At 34.1% G+C, this 15,315-nt stretch overlaps 1 protein-coding gene across 1 annotated transcript; it reads right to left on the reverse strand.

The window, feature by feature from the left end:
• Window positions 1-4,365: 4,365 nt before the first annotated feature.
• LOC140989339 (very-long-chain enoyl-CoA reductase-like) lies at window positions 4,366-7,334 on the reverse strand. Its single transcript, XM_073458541.1, has 4 exons — window positions 7,156-7,334; window positions 6,912-6,951; window positions 5,184-5,938; window positions 4,366-4,633 (listed from the first exon to the last, which is right to left on the reverse strand). The coding sequence occupies exons 1-4, from the start codon at window positions 7,222-7,224 to the stop codon at window positions 4,565-4,567; spliced, it is 933 nt and encodes a 310-aa protein (XP_073314642.1). The 5' UTR covers window positions 7,225-7,334; the 3' UTR covers window positions 4,366-4,564.
• Window positions 7,335-15,315: the final 7,981 nt, after the last annotated feature.

A 15,315-nucleotide genomic window follows, 5' to 3' on the forward strand; every position in this document is an offset into this window, starting at 1 on the left:
TAATTCTCCAGCTTTTATCTTGATATTGCTAAACTTATGTACGACCTCAAAGAGTTTTTTTTCTTTGTTCTGTTCATTACCTTTGCACAACTCAATCAATTTTTCCATAATTTCTTTGGCAATCTTGCACATTTTGATTTTGCTAAATGTGTTCTTATCAGGAGTTTCGTACAGAATTTTCTTAGCCACATTATCAGGATTGTTTTTTTTTCTTGTCATCATTCGATCATTCAATCCTTGGTTATTCTATTATTTGAGGAGCACTGTCGGTGATGGATATGGTTGTATTGGCTTTCAATATCTTCATTGATCCATCCGTGATAACAAACCACATATCATCATTTTGAGCAGCTAAATAAGCATGCAGTCTTATCTTCCAATCATCAAAATCTTCCTTAAAGAACATCAAAATTTTGCTGAATGAAGCCATTTGAAAAGAAACGTTCAAAGCCGAGAATAAACCTTTCTCTGATACCACTTAATAGGATCGGTTATAGTGTTTAGAAAAGGGGTTGAATAAACACTAGACACAAATTGATTCTTTAAATTTAGTTTAGTCGAGTTGGCAACTAAATTATATATTCTCGATTGTCAATGTCAATGACTAACAAATATATACGGAAATAATTCAAACTGACAGATTAGAGAAAATCAAATAATGGCTTGGCCACGTAAACTGAATGGTAAACTAAAAGTGAAAAGTACGCAAATTTGTTTATGGATATTCGGAGAACTCAAGCTCCTATGTCACCCCTTCTTCTTTTTGGAAGGCTCGCAGTAGAAGGATTGGGATAGTATAAGTAATTTACAAAATTCAAGTTCAGTTTGGACTTAAACACTGCCAAATTAAAACTCTTAGTATACCTCAAATATATTTATAATATTATACAGATTGTTATCAAATACAATGAATTATAATACAGTGATATCCTAGAATGTAATGATCCTCAATGATCAGGTACAATTCTTTGTAAATTTTGTTCGACTAACTGAGTTTAGTTCAGATACTTGAAAGTTTGAATGCTTATCTTTGTAAAAGTCGTGGAGCTTTACTAAATTGAACTCTTTCTCTATTTATAGACTCTGAATCAAACGGTCTCAAGTTTCAAAAAGAATTCGTTCAAAAAAAAATGTCTGTTGTCTTGTCTTTTATCAACATCAACATTCTCTGACAATCGTACATTGATGCGGTCAGTTTTGTACGGAAAACTTATTCAAACATCAGTTTAGCTTTCCTAGAAATAAATTGATGTCCTTGAAAATGTATGAAGATTTCCTCGACTGATAAACTTGCCAAACTAATAAATTTTAGTCTGTATCAGTTTAGTTTTGACTTAGTCCAGTCTAGTTTATTCATTTTAGCTTGTGGATTTGGTTACTTCAGTTTAGCATAGTTTAGTTTTGTCTTAAAATTTGTTTAACACCAAAACCTTAATTGATCTAACAAGAAGTCATGAGAACAATACTCAACCCGAACAGCATGAGGAATCCAAAAGCAAAAAGTTTTGAGAATACCCAAACATCAACTATCGCGAGAAATGTAGATAGTATTGTCACCCCAACCACAACAAAGAAAAATGTTGGAAGAAACATGGCAGATGTGTGGTCTGCGGAAATGACCAGCATCATATTCAATATTGTACGAACAAGAAGAACAAAGCCCCACTCACACTCAAGACCGAAATTCCAGCTCGAGCATACGCACTCATTGGGAAGGAAGATGACATCAACCCCATAGTGGAACAGTGATAAACGAGACACCCAAGACGAACATAACTTATGTCTAGGTTGTACAAACTAAGGAAGGTACTCTTACTCGATGAATAAATATCTTATTAATTCCGAGTCATGATATTATGAAGGAAGATAATGGGAAAAAAATAGATCGAAAGACTCAGAGATTTCCCACGGTGCAGAGATTTTGGATATCAAGATTATTTTTAGGGGGAGATCGTAACACCCCAAAATTATTAGGTGTTTGATCAAAATTTAATTAAAGGATTTGAATAAAAATATATTAACTAAATCAAATGAAATTTATTATCATCAACATAAAAATTTAAATAAAGTTATATTAATTACTAAAAATACATAAAATATGCTTCTAATTATTCTAAAAAATTATTATAAATAACCTAAATTTAAACTAAATAACTAAATAAAATTATATTATAAAAAGATTCTAGAAAATTATTATAAATAACCTAAAATTAATTTATATAACTAAATAAGATTATACTACATTAAATGCATAAATATATGCTAAATTAAGAAATAAAATAAGCACATGTAAAAGTTTTTAGGATTTTTTAAATATTATATTGATTAATAAAAAATATTTATTATTAATTAAATTTAATAAAAAAAAGGTGTCATCGAGATATGTCAATAATTGGCTATGGATAATGACTCATCTTATCTGATTTTGCCTGTAAAAAGACCTTTTGGTATGCATTTTATAACAAAAATCTTCTGAAATTTGTGGCTTGAGAGGAAATTTTGAATAAAATTGTGCACTGAGCAAAAATAGTGAAAAATAGGGAAAATATGTGGAAAATAGCAAACCATCTCCAAATATTCCGAAAAAATTACACAACACTCTTTTTCTACCCAGAAACACTTTGGAGAAAAAAGTATATCAAGATCATGAACCAAAATTTAAAAAATCGATTGAAAGATGAAGAACATTGTTGAAAATTTTTCAAAAAGAACAATCCAGATTATTAGTTTTTGCTCCTTATTTCTACTTCTTCTTGAAACACTCTTCCTTCGGTTTTAAAATAAAAGTTGTTACAAATGTTTTCTAGTTCATAAATGTGTCAGCCGATCATCTCGAAAGTCATGGGAAATATTGTTTTAGTTCGTCTGAAACAAGCTTAACAGTCATTATAGTTTTTCCAAATCTGTTATTGATTCGGTTTGAATTTGAAAAGTGTAAAGCATAAGATTTGTAGATCGAATAAAGACAAATCCATTGTAAAAATTTCGGTTGCGCGTGGTCATATGAGCTCTTCCACGCGCCTCTCCTATTGTCATGATTTCGACGGCCGATCATTTATGCATTTTTTTTAGGTATTTATGAAAAGTTTGGTAATCTTGGACCTGTACTTTAATTAATATAATTTTTTTAAGTGTTAATTAAAATTTTCAGGTGTAAGTTTTGTATAAAAACAAGTTTCAAAATATTCCAACAACTATTAGTGTTCCTAACCGGTGTAAAATCTCTTAAATGATATTATATGAAGTATCTTGGCTTAATATTGAGATCAAGACAAAAAGTAAGCTACCGAGTTGAAGTTTTATCTATCGTGAGTATTTATCTACCGTGATGTTTTATCTATCGTGAGTTTTTCTTACGAGTTTATTTAATAATATAGTTTGACACTTGACCAGAAATTTACAGTAAAGTTTATAAATTAATTATTATTCATATATTGCATCATATTGTGTATGTCATAATTTATTGGTCATATTGTACTGCATGTTTGAATTTCTGGATTTATTGATTGATTACCGGCTATTACTGAATGAATGACTGAATGAATTGAGCTTGAGAAACTACCTATGTATCAGACGACTAGTCCACTGGACAATGAGGCTACAGCCCAGAAAGTGAGTCCAATAAACAATAGGTTTAAAATCTGGTATATCGTTCATCTGAACAACGTGACTTCGATCTGAAAATGTGAGTTCAACTTGGCTCGTAAATGATCGATTGCACGGATCTTACTGGAGTACAATTGAATATAATAATTTTATTGTAAACCGAGGTCCATATGATAATCACACAATAAAAACTATTGAATTGCATCAAACTAACGTACTGCATATTCTATCAGTAGTCCAGAATAATCATAAATTTTTACGAAAAATCTCTTGGTTAAGAGACTTAAATCTCATATATATTTAAACTCACCTTATAATTTTTGTATAAAAAACAGAAGATATCATTTATCAGTATAAGAAAACATATCGTTTTATTTCTTTAAGAAAAATTACGACTTATAAGATTACGAAATTATCGAGCTGACATTAAAAGTTAAAATTTATGAATTGAATTAGACTTGAAATATAATTCAGATATGTTCTGGTTCGACTCGAATTTGATAATTTTAAATTTTAAATACAAGTACAACAGTTTTCAAACTAGCTCGAAAAGGTCTCGAACCGATTTATCCATCTGCACCCTCTGTTGATACAAGTTAACGAGTAACGAAGGTCATGTTGAGTTTGCTACCTCAAATCCTTGATTTTGAAGGGGGGAAACAAGTAGTGCGAAGATTATCAAATATATAAATTAAATATAATTTTTCCATTCTCAAAAGTAAATATTAACCCAATGCACAAAGCTAAGAGACTTAAATATTAAAAAGAATTGATAATAAATTAATAATCTTATCCTTTTTTAACCCTGAAGCAAATAAACATTAAGAACATCCCAAAGATGGCAGCTGAAACCATTGAACAGAAAGCACATCTGCCAATGAAATAGTTGCAAGAACAGAAAGAAAAGAAGTGGTGATTCATTGGCAAAACAAGAACACTGGGTTCAGTAGTGTTCCTTCTACAGGAATGGAGGTAGTATCACCCATCTTCTTGGATACTTGGGTCTTCCTTCTTTTCCATCGAAAAGCTGCAACAAACGAGTCAAATTCGTAAACGTGGAACACATTGACAATATCTGACGCATATAAAAGCTGCTGTTAATAATTTTGAATCAAAATCAACCGAAATAGACCGAAGTCAATGAGTTTTGCTGACGCTTCACTGCATACAGGCAGATGGTACAAGTCACAGATATACTTGAAGGTGGCTATTGTATGGTCGAATGTCCAAGATAGACTTATTACCGCAGGAAATATAAGTATTTGTTTTCTAATCAAATTCTCTGAAGATGGTGAGGAACATTGGAAGGACAAATAAGGACCAAGAATAAAAAGAAATATACATTGCAGGAAAATAAATATATATATATTCTATACACGTAGAATATCGCATATGAGATGATTATCGTACCAAATCTTTTGTTACTAAATTCTAATGGGCTGGTCTATGCTAAATAATACCTCTGCAATATATATTGTTGAGATAGATCAGAATATATGCCCGTGTATGCTGCGTATAAATGTTTCCCCTAGTGGCACAAAGACTAAATCATTTTCAACTAGAAGGGATAAACTTACCTTTTTGAGACGGCGGTGCTTAGCAAGGGCCCAGTTTGTCATTATGGCAGCAGCAACCACCATGAAGACATAACCTGCAACAGTTTGTGTTGCGATATTGAAGCCTAGCCACTGATAAATCTCGGTCGTGTAGTTTGCACATGTTACTAAGTTGAACAAAAAGCCACGTGGTATTTGGTACCCCCCACTTGCGTCAGAACCCCGAAGATTTCTCAACAAGATGTGAGAATAGAAGTTTGAAATTTGACAAAGCAAACCGAACCCAAAACCAATCTTCATCTGGAGATCACTGACAGGCGTGTACAGTGGGTGATTGACATAATAAGCAATCCAAGCACCAAAAGTCCAGTAATAAGCACAGTTTCGGAAGACATTTGCAAGTGGTGAAGTTGCATGGCTAAAGCGATGGATGAAAAAGGTTTCCATAATACGTTTAAAGTAGTGGAAACACCAGTAATACATGGCATATGTCTGAACTTGGTGAATGACACGTTCCTCCTTGTAGCCAAAGAAATTGTACATGGGACAGAAGTAGAAGATAGGATAGAGAATCAGCGGACCCAAATACTCCCAGAAGAAAAGGGTACTGTACTTAACTTGTGGACCCAAATCCTTAAAAAGTACAATGAATTGGTCTTTGTTCCCATCAGTGTACTCTTTCAGACTCTTTTTATAGTTAAGGACAATGGGCTTCTCCTTCGATGCGGGTGGGAGAGGAAGGGTCAACCGCTGTCTTGCCGGATAGAATTTTTTGGCTGTGGACAGAATACAAAGTATTAGAGCACCAGGAAAATGTGGAAAAGAACAAGGAAAAAAGAGAAATAAACAAAATAAAAAAGAATAAAATAAACCGAGCCCATAAGAGGAAAGATTTGTCAAGAACCATGAACAGCTCTCTACTCGAACTATTGATTAACGGGTGTTATATCATTCAATGGCACAACCACATAAAACAATAACATAAGTTCTATTGTGCAAAATCAAATAAAATAAGCACAGGCTGTTAAAACAGAATCAGAATAGTTTCCAGCTAAGGACCTAATTTAGACTTCCAAGTTAATTTAACAATCATAATGCATAGAAGCAACACCATTTTCTACATTGAAAGGAATTTAGATCGAATAAAGCTTACTAGGGATAAATTCTTCCTTTACTATGAAATAATGAAACCGAAAAAAGCAACTCAAGAAACAACTTTTAAACAGAAAACTAACTGTTATTGTCATAAGAAAGTGCTAGCAACAAAGTATAGCTGATCAAAGTGATACTCTGTATTATGTTCTCACAAACCATAAAAAATGAACAATTTTCTATATGCTAAATATTGTTATATCCTCGAACAATACAATTCAGAGACAGAATCTAAACTAGAATTTCATTTCATGTCTACAAAAAATTCCAACCAGTTTACAAGTTTATTGCTTCATAAAAGGGAGATATTTATCCCATAACTCCATACTTCATGTATATAAAATCTCTGAGTTTGCATAGTTCCTCTGTTATATCACCTTATAAGAACACATAAATAAATCCCACAAGATCTTTTAAGTCCTTCTCTTTTCTCGTTTTTCAATTTAGCTTATGTAGCATTCTTGGATTCTAATCCAAGGTTGTGGCTGATTAATGCGCCTTTATGTTCATGGAAGACAATATGCAAGATAAATAAATACAATGAACTCAGCAAATCATCCCATATCAAAGCAACAAGATAAACAAGCGACGACTTACTTCGCTTGTAAATCGCCTCCTGCAAATCAGCCACAGTGGCCTGCAATCAACACCAAATCACAAGCTTTGAACCCAACACCCATGTTCTATATCAAGACTAAGCCACGAGAGTGAAGATTCGAACCCAAATTCTCAAAAACAAAACAATAAACAGAGCAAACAAAAAACCAAGTCTGCAAATCACAAAAACATCAACACAGTCGAAACAAAGCCCAGAAATCAAGAAAAAGGTCGAAGAACACACCGAATCACTGAGCTCCAAGCCTCCCTTCACGAGTTCTCGCCCGCTACGAGTGGTGACCGCCACCTTCATCTTATTGTTCTTCGCTTCTTTCTCCCCTTCCAAGATCCGAATTCGAAAAGTCCAGCAGGCCACTACGAGATGGGCATATTTATGAAGGGCTGGTGAGCGAATTGGGAATGTGTCGTGCTAATATAAATGGCTCTATTATGTAACCCCATTGAATTTATTAATTTTATAATATTAATAAATAAAAATTAAAAATTAAATTAATTTTAAATTTTAATTGTTAAGACGATTGTACTCGATGTCGTCATTTTTTTTATGAGAACTGGATAAACTCGGGATAACGCAGTCTATTGCAAACGACATTTAGTAAACCATGTCTAACAAATTTGCCAAAGAAAATGTTGTTAGACATGAGAAATCGAACAGTAAGAATTGATAAAAATCTCACTTCTCCAACAACTCGGATGTCATGAGAGCCTTTATGACATTAAAATGATTGTTTAAAATAATTTTCTAATGTCAAAATTTATATTTTGTTACATTTATTCATACGGAATCAATCTAATTAATATTTTTTTATATGAAAAGTGAACAAACTGAATCGAGTTTGACAGAAAAATGCATTAAACCAAAATAACTAAAACAATCAAATTTATCGAACTAATTTGAGCCACTTTGTGATTAAATAATATTCTCCTTTTTTTAAAAAAAAAATGACATAAATAAATTGAAATAATATATATCATAAAATTTTAAATACCAAAATAATTTATTTCACAAACATCAAATATAAAACTCAAAATTGTATCAAGCATGCTGTAATTTCTGATTTGTCGTTTGTCTAACGAAGACATTTTATTATTTAAAAAAAAAAAAAAAAAACTCGAGTTGTTAGTTTGTTGGTTGGGCCGATGAACTAACTACTCATGTCTCCATTAAATTGGTGCATTTAATTGAAATCACTCACATACATACATATACATATATATATACATACATATACATACATAAATATACATATATATATATACATACATATACATACATAAATATATATATATATATGCAATATATTGGTTGAGACTATTTTATTCTCAAATCAAGTTCAAATTAAGTTTGGTATGGAATTTCAATACACACAGAAATAATTTTAGCTACAAAGATTTCATATTGCTATGGAATTTCAAGCTATTGTACCTAAAAATTGCATTTATTTAAAGTTGTTCATCTGCCATATGGAGGTTGACTTTCTCACCATTTCTTTTCTTTCTTTCATTCTATTTTTTTTAATCTACCTATATTGATGATTAAGATCAAAAGACATAAGTTCAAGTTTGTTGGGTAAAAGAAAAATTGTCCCGGACACTATATAATATGTTAATTTTAGATAACCGCATTTTTTAATTTTGGATTAACATAAAACACGTGAAAAACTACCAAAATGATCAACTAAGTTGGTATATTTTTTGTTTCAGTCCTCTCAATATTTAAAATTCGAGTTTTGCTAATGTAAGTTGGTTCTTTTTTGGTTTTTGGTTTCATTTCACTGCGTTGCAGACTTGTCGCTCAACACATCCTGACGTCACTGTTTCATAGTGTCACGTTAGTATTTTAAGTGTCAAATCAATATTTTCGGATACTGTATCAGTATATCGATAAAATATGACTAAAATTAAAGAAAACCCTATGTTACATATCCAAAATTCAATTTTAATTAGGGATAATTTTCAATTTGGTCTCTCGTTTTATGTCATGGTCTTGATTTAATCCTTGTTTTCCAATTAACTCAATTTGGTCTTCCATTTTTCGTTATGTTTCCGCAATTAATCTTTCCGCCTAGTTTGGTGTTAATACAAACAGAATCATATTCGCAATCTTGATTTTGATGTTAACAAAACTTGTTATTGTGTTTCTAACATATTTACTTAAGTGTGAAGTTATTAACACAATAAGCAAAATGAAACTGAATTATGCATAAACTGAATTTTTGGCATACTTTGGTATTTTGATGATATCTCTCAGCTGGAGGATTCAAATGACAATCCGTCAATTTCGCTGATCAGAAAACTCAATTTGAAACAAGTCATATTTCACGTCAGTTGGACAAATTCAGATGTTATCAAGGTCTAACTAATCGCTGAATTACTTAACTGATTGCACGAAAACAGCAATCAGTTGGGTATGAGAAGTTGCGGTATTTCGGTCATATCTCTCAGCTCGTTTATTAGAATGAAGCGATTCAGTATGCGTTGGAAAGATAAGACAATGATACACAAATCATCTTCAGAAGTCAAAGTCTGAATCGAAGCTTAAGATGTTGATAAATGACGATGAACTACTGGTTTTGCACAAACTGAAATCAGCTAGGATGATTTCAGCACACCAGCTGAAACAGAACTGGACCAACTGCTGACCAACTGAACTGAACTCAACCAGCAGCTCACCAACTGAATTGAACGACCAGTTGAACTGAACGACCAGCTGAGTTGACTAGAGTTGACCAGTTTAAGCCCAGCAAGACGAATTTGACCGTTGTAATTTTAGAAACAGTACAGAAACTTTCCAAACGGTCATATTCTTGTGTCTAACGTATATATCATTGTTGGGGCATATAAATACATCTAGAAGATGAAACAAGAGCGTTTGAAGATGATTCAAAGCATGGGCAGTTAGCATGAATAAATCAGCTAGTTGAGAGCACAAGCCCTTGTGTGAGGATACATTTGAGATGTACACTGTAAAGGATAAATTTCTCACACACAATCACTCACATATATACAAGAGATTTGAACTTCAAAGATTAGTTGAGTGAGTCTTACACAAAGACAATAAACTTGTGTATGTAGTCTTTGCATATGAGATATTAAACAATATGCTGATTGTGAGGTGTTGTCTGCAATCTTGAGTGCTAGGAGTTTCAATTAGACAAGAGATAAATCCTAAGTTGAAATGAGTTTGTACAAGGTATTGTATTGTATAAATCAAAGTTGTTAGGATCGGTTTGGAAGAAAGTAGTTGAGCTACAATAGCTCGGTTCTTGAAATATTGAACACCGATGAACTAAATCGAGTTTGAAATGAAATCAAGCTGAAAACACTCGAAATAATCCTTCGTAGAAACCGATTAAATATTTTGTAAAGCATTTAAAATATATGCAAGTTGAATGTGTAAAAATATTTTAGTTGAAGCATTTTATCAAACACTTGTATGCAATATTTTGGTATTTGAAGAACACATAAAATGCTTCAAACAATGCATCTTCAAAACAGTGGAAATGATAAGTAAATACAATAAACAAATAGACACGAATTTGTTTATGGATGTTCGGAGACTTCAAATGCTCCTACGTCACCCCTTCTTCCCCTTGGGAAGGATTCACTAGAAGACTTTGATTTATACACCTACATGTACAAACCAATTCAGCTAGAACTTACCCACTGCCTAAACTGAACTCCTAGCACTCAAGATTTTAGGCAGCACCTCACAATCANTTTTTTTTTGCCGTCTGATGGGTTGGCACACCTTGCTGATGTTAAAGCATCAGATATTGAAGAGATGCAGACTCAACTCTCCGCTGATGGACGGAAAATTAAAGTTTCCGATCCAAAGAAGGAACTCAAACATGAGGTTCAGTTGTTGGCTGACATTGTGGCCAAGGGGTTATTGGCAAAGGCAGGATCCTTTGCTGCTCTTACTTTGAAAAAATTTCAGGCCCTTACCATTATCATGGCAGGTCGGAGANAATCTTCAAGATGATGTATTTATAAGCCCCAACAATTATATATACGTTAGACACAAGAATATGACCGTTTAGAAAGTTTTTGTACTGTTTCTGAAATTGCAACGGTCAAATTCGTCTTGCTGGGCATTTTCCCGACTGGTCAACTCTGGTCAACTCAATTGGTCGTTCAGTTCAATTGGTCAGCAGCTGGTTCACTTCAGTTCAGTTGGTCAGTTGCTGGTTCGGTTCAGTTGGTCTGGTTCAGTTCAACTGGTCTTCAACTGGTCTGGTTCAGTTCCAGCTAATTCAGTTCAACTAGTCTGGTTCAACTGGTCTTCAGCTGGTCTGGTTCAGTTCAACTAGTTCGGTTCAGTTCAGTTTCAGCTGGTGTGCTGAAATCAGCTAGGCTGATTTCAGTTTGTGCAGAACTAGTAGATTCATTGTCATTTATCAGCATCTTAAGCTTTGATTCATACTTTGACTTCTGAAGATGATTTGTAGATCTTCGTCTTATCTTTTCAACGCATACTGAATCTCTTTATTTCAATAATCGAGCTGAGAGATATGATCAAAATACCGCAATTGCTCAAACCCAACTGATTGCTGTTTTCGTGTGATCAGTTCGGTAATTCAGCGATCAGAGACCATGATAACATCCGATTTTTCCCAACTGACGTGAAATACGACTTGTTACAAATTGAGTTTTCTGATCATTCTAATTGGCGGATTGTCATTTGAATCATCCAACTGGGAGATATCATCAAAACACAGAAGCTCGCCAGAAATTCAGTTTGTGCAGAATTCAGTTTCAGCTTGCTTCTTGTGTTAACAATTTCACACTTGAGTAAATATGTTAGAAACACAATAACAAGTTTTGTTAACATCAAAATCAAGATTGTGAACTTGAAAAGTTCCAACAAAAGTCTTCCGGTGGATCCTTGCCAAGGGGAAGAAGGTGTGACGTAGGAGCATTTGAAGTCTCCGAACATCCATAAACAAATTCGTGTATATTTATTTATTGCATTTACTTATCAATTTCATTGCTTTTAAAGATGCATTGTTGAAGTATTTTATCTGTTCTTCAACTACCAAAATATTCCATACAAAGTGTTTGATAAAATGTTTCAACTAAAATATTTTTTTTATTCAACTTGCATATATTTTAAATGCTTTACAAATATTTAATCAGTTTCTACCAAGGATTATTTCGAGTGTCTTCCGCTTGATTTGAACACCAAACTCGATTTAATTCATCGGTGTTCAATATTTCAAGAATCGAGCTATTGTAGTTCAACGTGTAAGGTCCAAAATTAAGACGACGTAATCCAACTGCATGAAAATCTAAGGAATATAAAATGATTAATTAAATGATTTTAATTGTTAAATTGATTATGTGACATGTTTATGTTATGTTTTAGTAGTTTTTTTTACTTATATGCGTTAAAATGCATTTTTAAAGGTTATTCAAGTTGCGATTGAGGAACGGAGACCGAGGGCTGAAAAATAGAAAATGTTTTTATTAAATAATTGTTTTTAATTATTTAAAAAAATGAGTGATGTTTTTTCTTATTTTTGAAAATAAGTGGTTTTGAGGTGATTTTATACGCCGGGACGTAAATTTTATCGGTGTTGATTTTTCAACAAAAATATGAACGTTTTGGCAACCCGGCTAATAAATTCACAAACTTATTTAAGCAAAACTATTTTAAATATTTTAATTAAGCACTAATGGGCCTAATTAACCTCCTTAGTGGGCCTAAGCCTTGTTAGTGATTTAATTAAGTATTTAAAACTAAAACCCACCCCATAACGCTACCATATGCACGCCCCACTTTCAGAATTCAGCACCAAAATTCTCTCCGACCAAATACACGACACACGCACTAGTTTTGGGAGAAAATTCGAAGCCTTCAAGAAAAAAATCAAGCCATCGTCTTGTGTCGTCGTTCTTTCAATCGTCAACGAATAATCGTGCGTTTAAAACGCAAAGACACGCATATTTGTTTCCTTTACTCATCATCACACCATATTATGTATTTAAATATGAATTTCATGACAAACAAGTTGCACTTTGATTTATTTTCGTTCATGCACCTTCAGGAATTTTTAATGATTGTTATTTGATCTAAAAACATTATATAATTGTACATGAAGGGGCTGCCATGCCATAGGATGATAAGGGGCATGTTTTACACGATGTATAGAGTCCCTAGATGCACGAGAACGGGCTGCACACATGATCGAACAAGCTGGAATCGAAATCGAAACGTTTGGATCATAGGGCTCGGGTTTAAGATATATGGCTGGGGCTTGGCTCGGGTCACGGCTGGGGCTTGGCTCCGGTCAGGGAAGGAGTCCTAGCCACACTAGAAGCCGACGGTCAAGGCTGGGGAGGAGTCCTAGCCCGAGAACCCCGAAGGGAGTCGCGCTGGTGCAGCCACGCGCAGGGATGGTTTGCTCGGCCAGGGGGCTTCGGGCTGGGCTAGGATGAGTCCTTAGGGTCCTAAGAGGGTGCACAAGGGGCTGAGTCATGGGATGGCTTGGTTGGTTAGAATCCTAGCAAGCTTGAAGAGTCCTAGTGCATGTAAGAGGCTCGGCCATGGCATGCGTCTGAATTAGGGTTCAGTTATCAACTTAGGGTCGAGTCCCTTGGGTCAACACGAGTCCAGTATGTTCCTAGGTGGTCTGGATCGAGGTCCGCTCGTGATGGCTCGAGAAAATTTGAATATGGCTCCAGGGTGTGAAGGTTGGTTCGGTTATGGTTTTCTCGTTCAAAAATAAATCGAAACATGGCTCATGGGGATCGAGTCGTGGTTAACGAGGGCTAAAATAATATAAAAAGTCTAAGTTTTGAAGTTGAGAATTTTATATTAAAGTTTGAAATTTTTCGGGATTAAAACGCCTTAAAAACGAATAATTAAATATTAATAAAAAAAGTCTAGAATTTAAGCTAAATAAAATTATGAAAAATTTAATCTAAGCTTAAATAATTATTTAGGACATTGTTGGAAACTTAATTTCGGCTGTTTGACAAACCATTCATCTATTGGACAAACTGATCAAGTATTCGTATTAAGCACGTGCCTAACTGAAGTATCACGTGAGGTATCAAGGCAACCGAATCCAGCTGAACTGAACTTTCGAAGTTAACTGACTGACAATTGGAAACTGATCAGCTGAACCTAACTGGATTCCTGAAGACAGCTGACTGATCAGTTGATTCACTCAGCACAAGCTTATTAGCTACTTTCATCAGCTGATCGCTCAGCCTTAACACGTCATCAAATGAAAGGGATGTTCAACCGACATCAGTACAAGCAGACTGCAACTCGTAGTGGAACGCCGCATTTCAGAGTCTACAGTGTACGATTGTTAAAAGAATATCGACGTGGCAAATCAACGGATATAAAATTCAAATATTATATCAAGTTACCGTTGGAAGAGAAGCCTATAAATAGACGAATAGAGCAGCTGAAGCACACGAGACACAAGAACTACTATTTTACTCAAGCTGTTACTCTGCTAAAATCAAAAAGCTCACTCTCACTAAGTTCTATCTGTAGCATTCAAGGCTACCGTCTTTGAGCTTGTTAGCACACTGTAATCTCTGTTATATTGTTAAGTTGTGTTAAGATCAGTCACGAACTGAAATAGCCTGTTGTAACTAAGAGTTTCAGTTGTGGCATTGATAAAACCAAACTGAAGTGGGTCGGTACAAACATTGTATTCGATCAAAGTCTTTTAGTAAAAATCCTATTCGTTATAGAAGGGGTGACGTAGGAGTTATTCTATTCTCCGAACATCCAGAAACAAATCGCGTGCTTTTCACTTCAGTTACCTTTTATTTTAGTTATTCTATCTTTCATTCAGTTTACTTCCGCAACTGTTTTCTCAGTTAAACTGATTGTCATCGACTAACGAGATATTAAGTATCAGTTTGTCATTAAATTGAACTCAACTTACAAAAAACGAACATAATCTGTGAGTGTTTATTCAACCCCCCCTTCTAAACACATTTCACTTCTTAACCGATCCTTTCAAGTGGTGTCAGAGCAGTTATATCTCGTCTCAGAATATCTACACTTTCAAACTGATCATTATGTCTTCCTTCAACAAGATCCATATGTTTTCCAGAGAGGACTTCGTTGACTGGAAAATAAGAATGCAGGCTCACTTAGCTGCACAAGATGATGACATGTGGTACATTATCACTAACGGACCGATGAAGATTCTGAAAGCCAATACAGCAGTGGCTATTACTGAAGGGGCACCTCACCGTATTGAAAAGCCCAGAGATGAATGGACAACAGAAGACAAAAGAAAAGCAAATCTGGATAATGTGGCAAAGGATATACTGTACAAGACACTGGACAAAGTAACCTTCAGCAAGATCAAGATGTGTAAGACAGCTAAAGAGATTTGGGAAAAGTTGA

The sequence above is a fragment of the Primulina huaijiensis genome, chromosome 12, assembly GCF_012295235.1.
Source record: "Primulina huaijiensis isolate GDHJ02 chromosome 12, ASM1229523v2, whole genome shotgun sequence".
NCBI classification, from domain to species: Eukaryota; Viridiplantae; Streptophyta; class Magnoliopsida; order Lamiales; family Gesneriaceae; genus Primulina; species Primulina huaijiensis.

Coding starts and splice junctions, on each gene's coding strand:
- LOC140989339 (XM_073458541.1), bottom strand. CDS start 7,224: ATGAAGGTGGCGGTCACCACTCGTAGCGGGCGAGAACTCGTGAAGGGA. Junction 6,952..7,155: donor GCTTGGAGCTCAGTGATTCG/GTGTGTTCTTCG, acceptor TGTTGATTGCAG/GCCACTGTGGCTGATTTGCA. Junction 4,634..5,183: donor AGCACCGCCGTCTCAAAAAG/GTAAGTTTATCC, acceptor CGTTTGTTGCAG/CTTTTCGATGGAAAAGAAGG.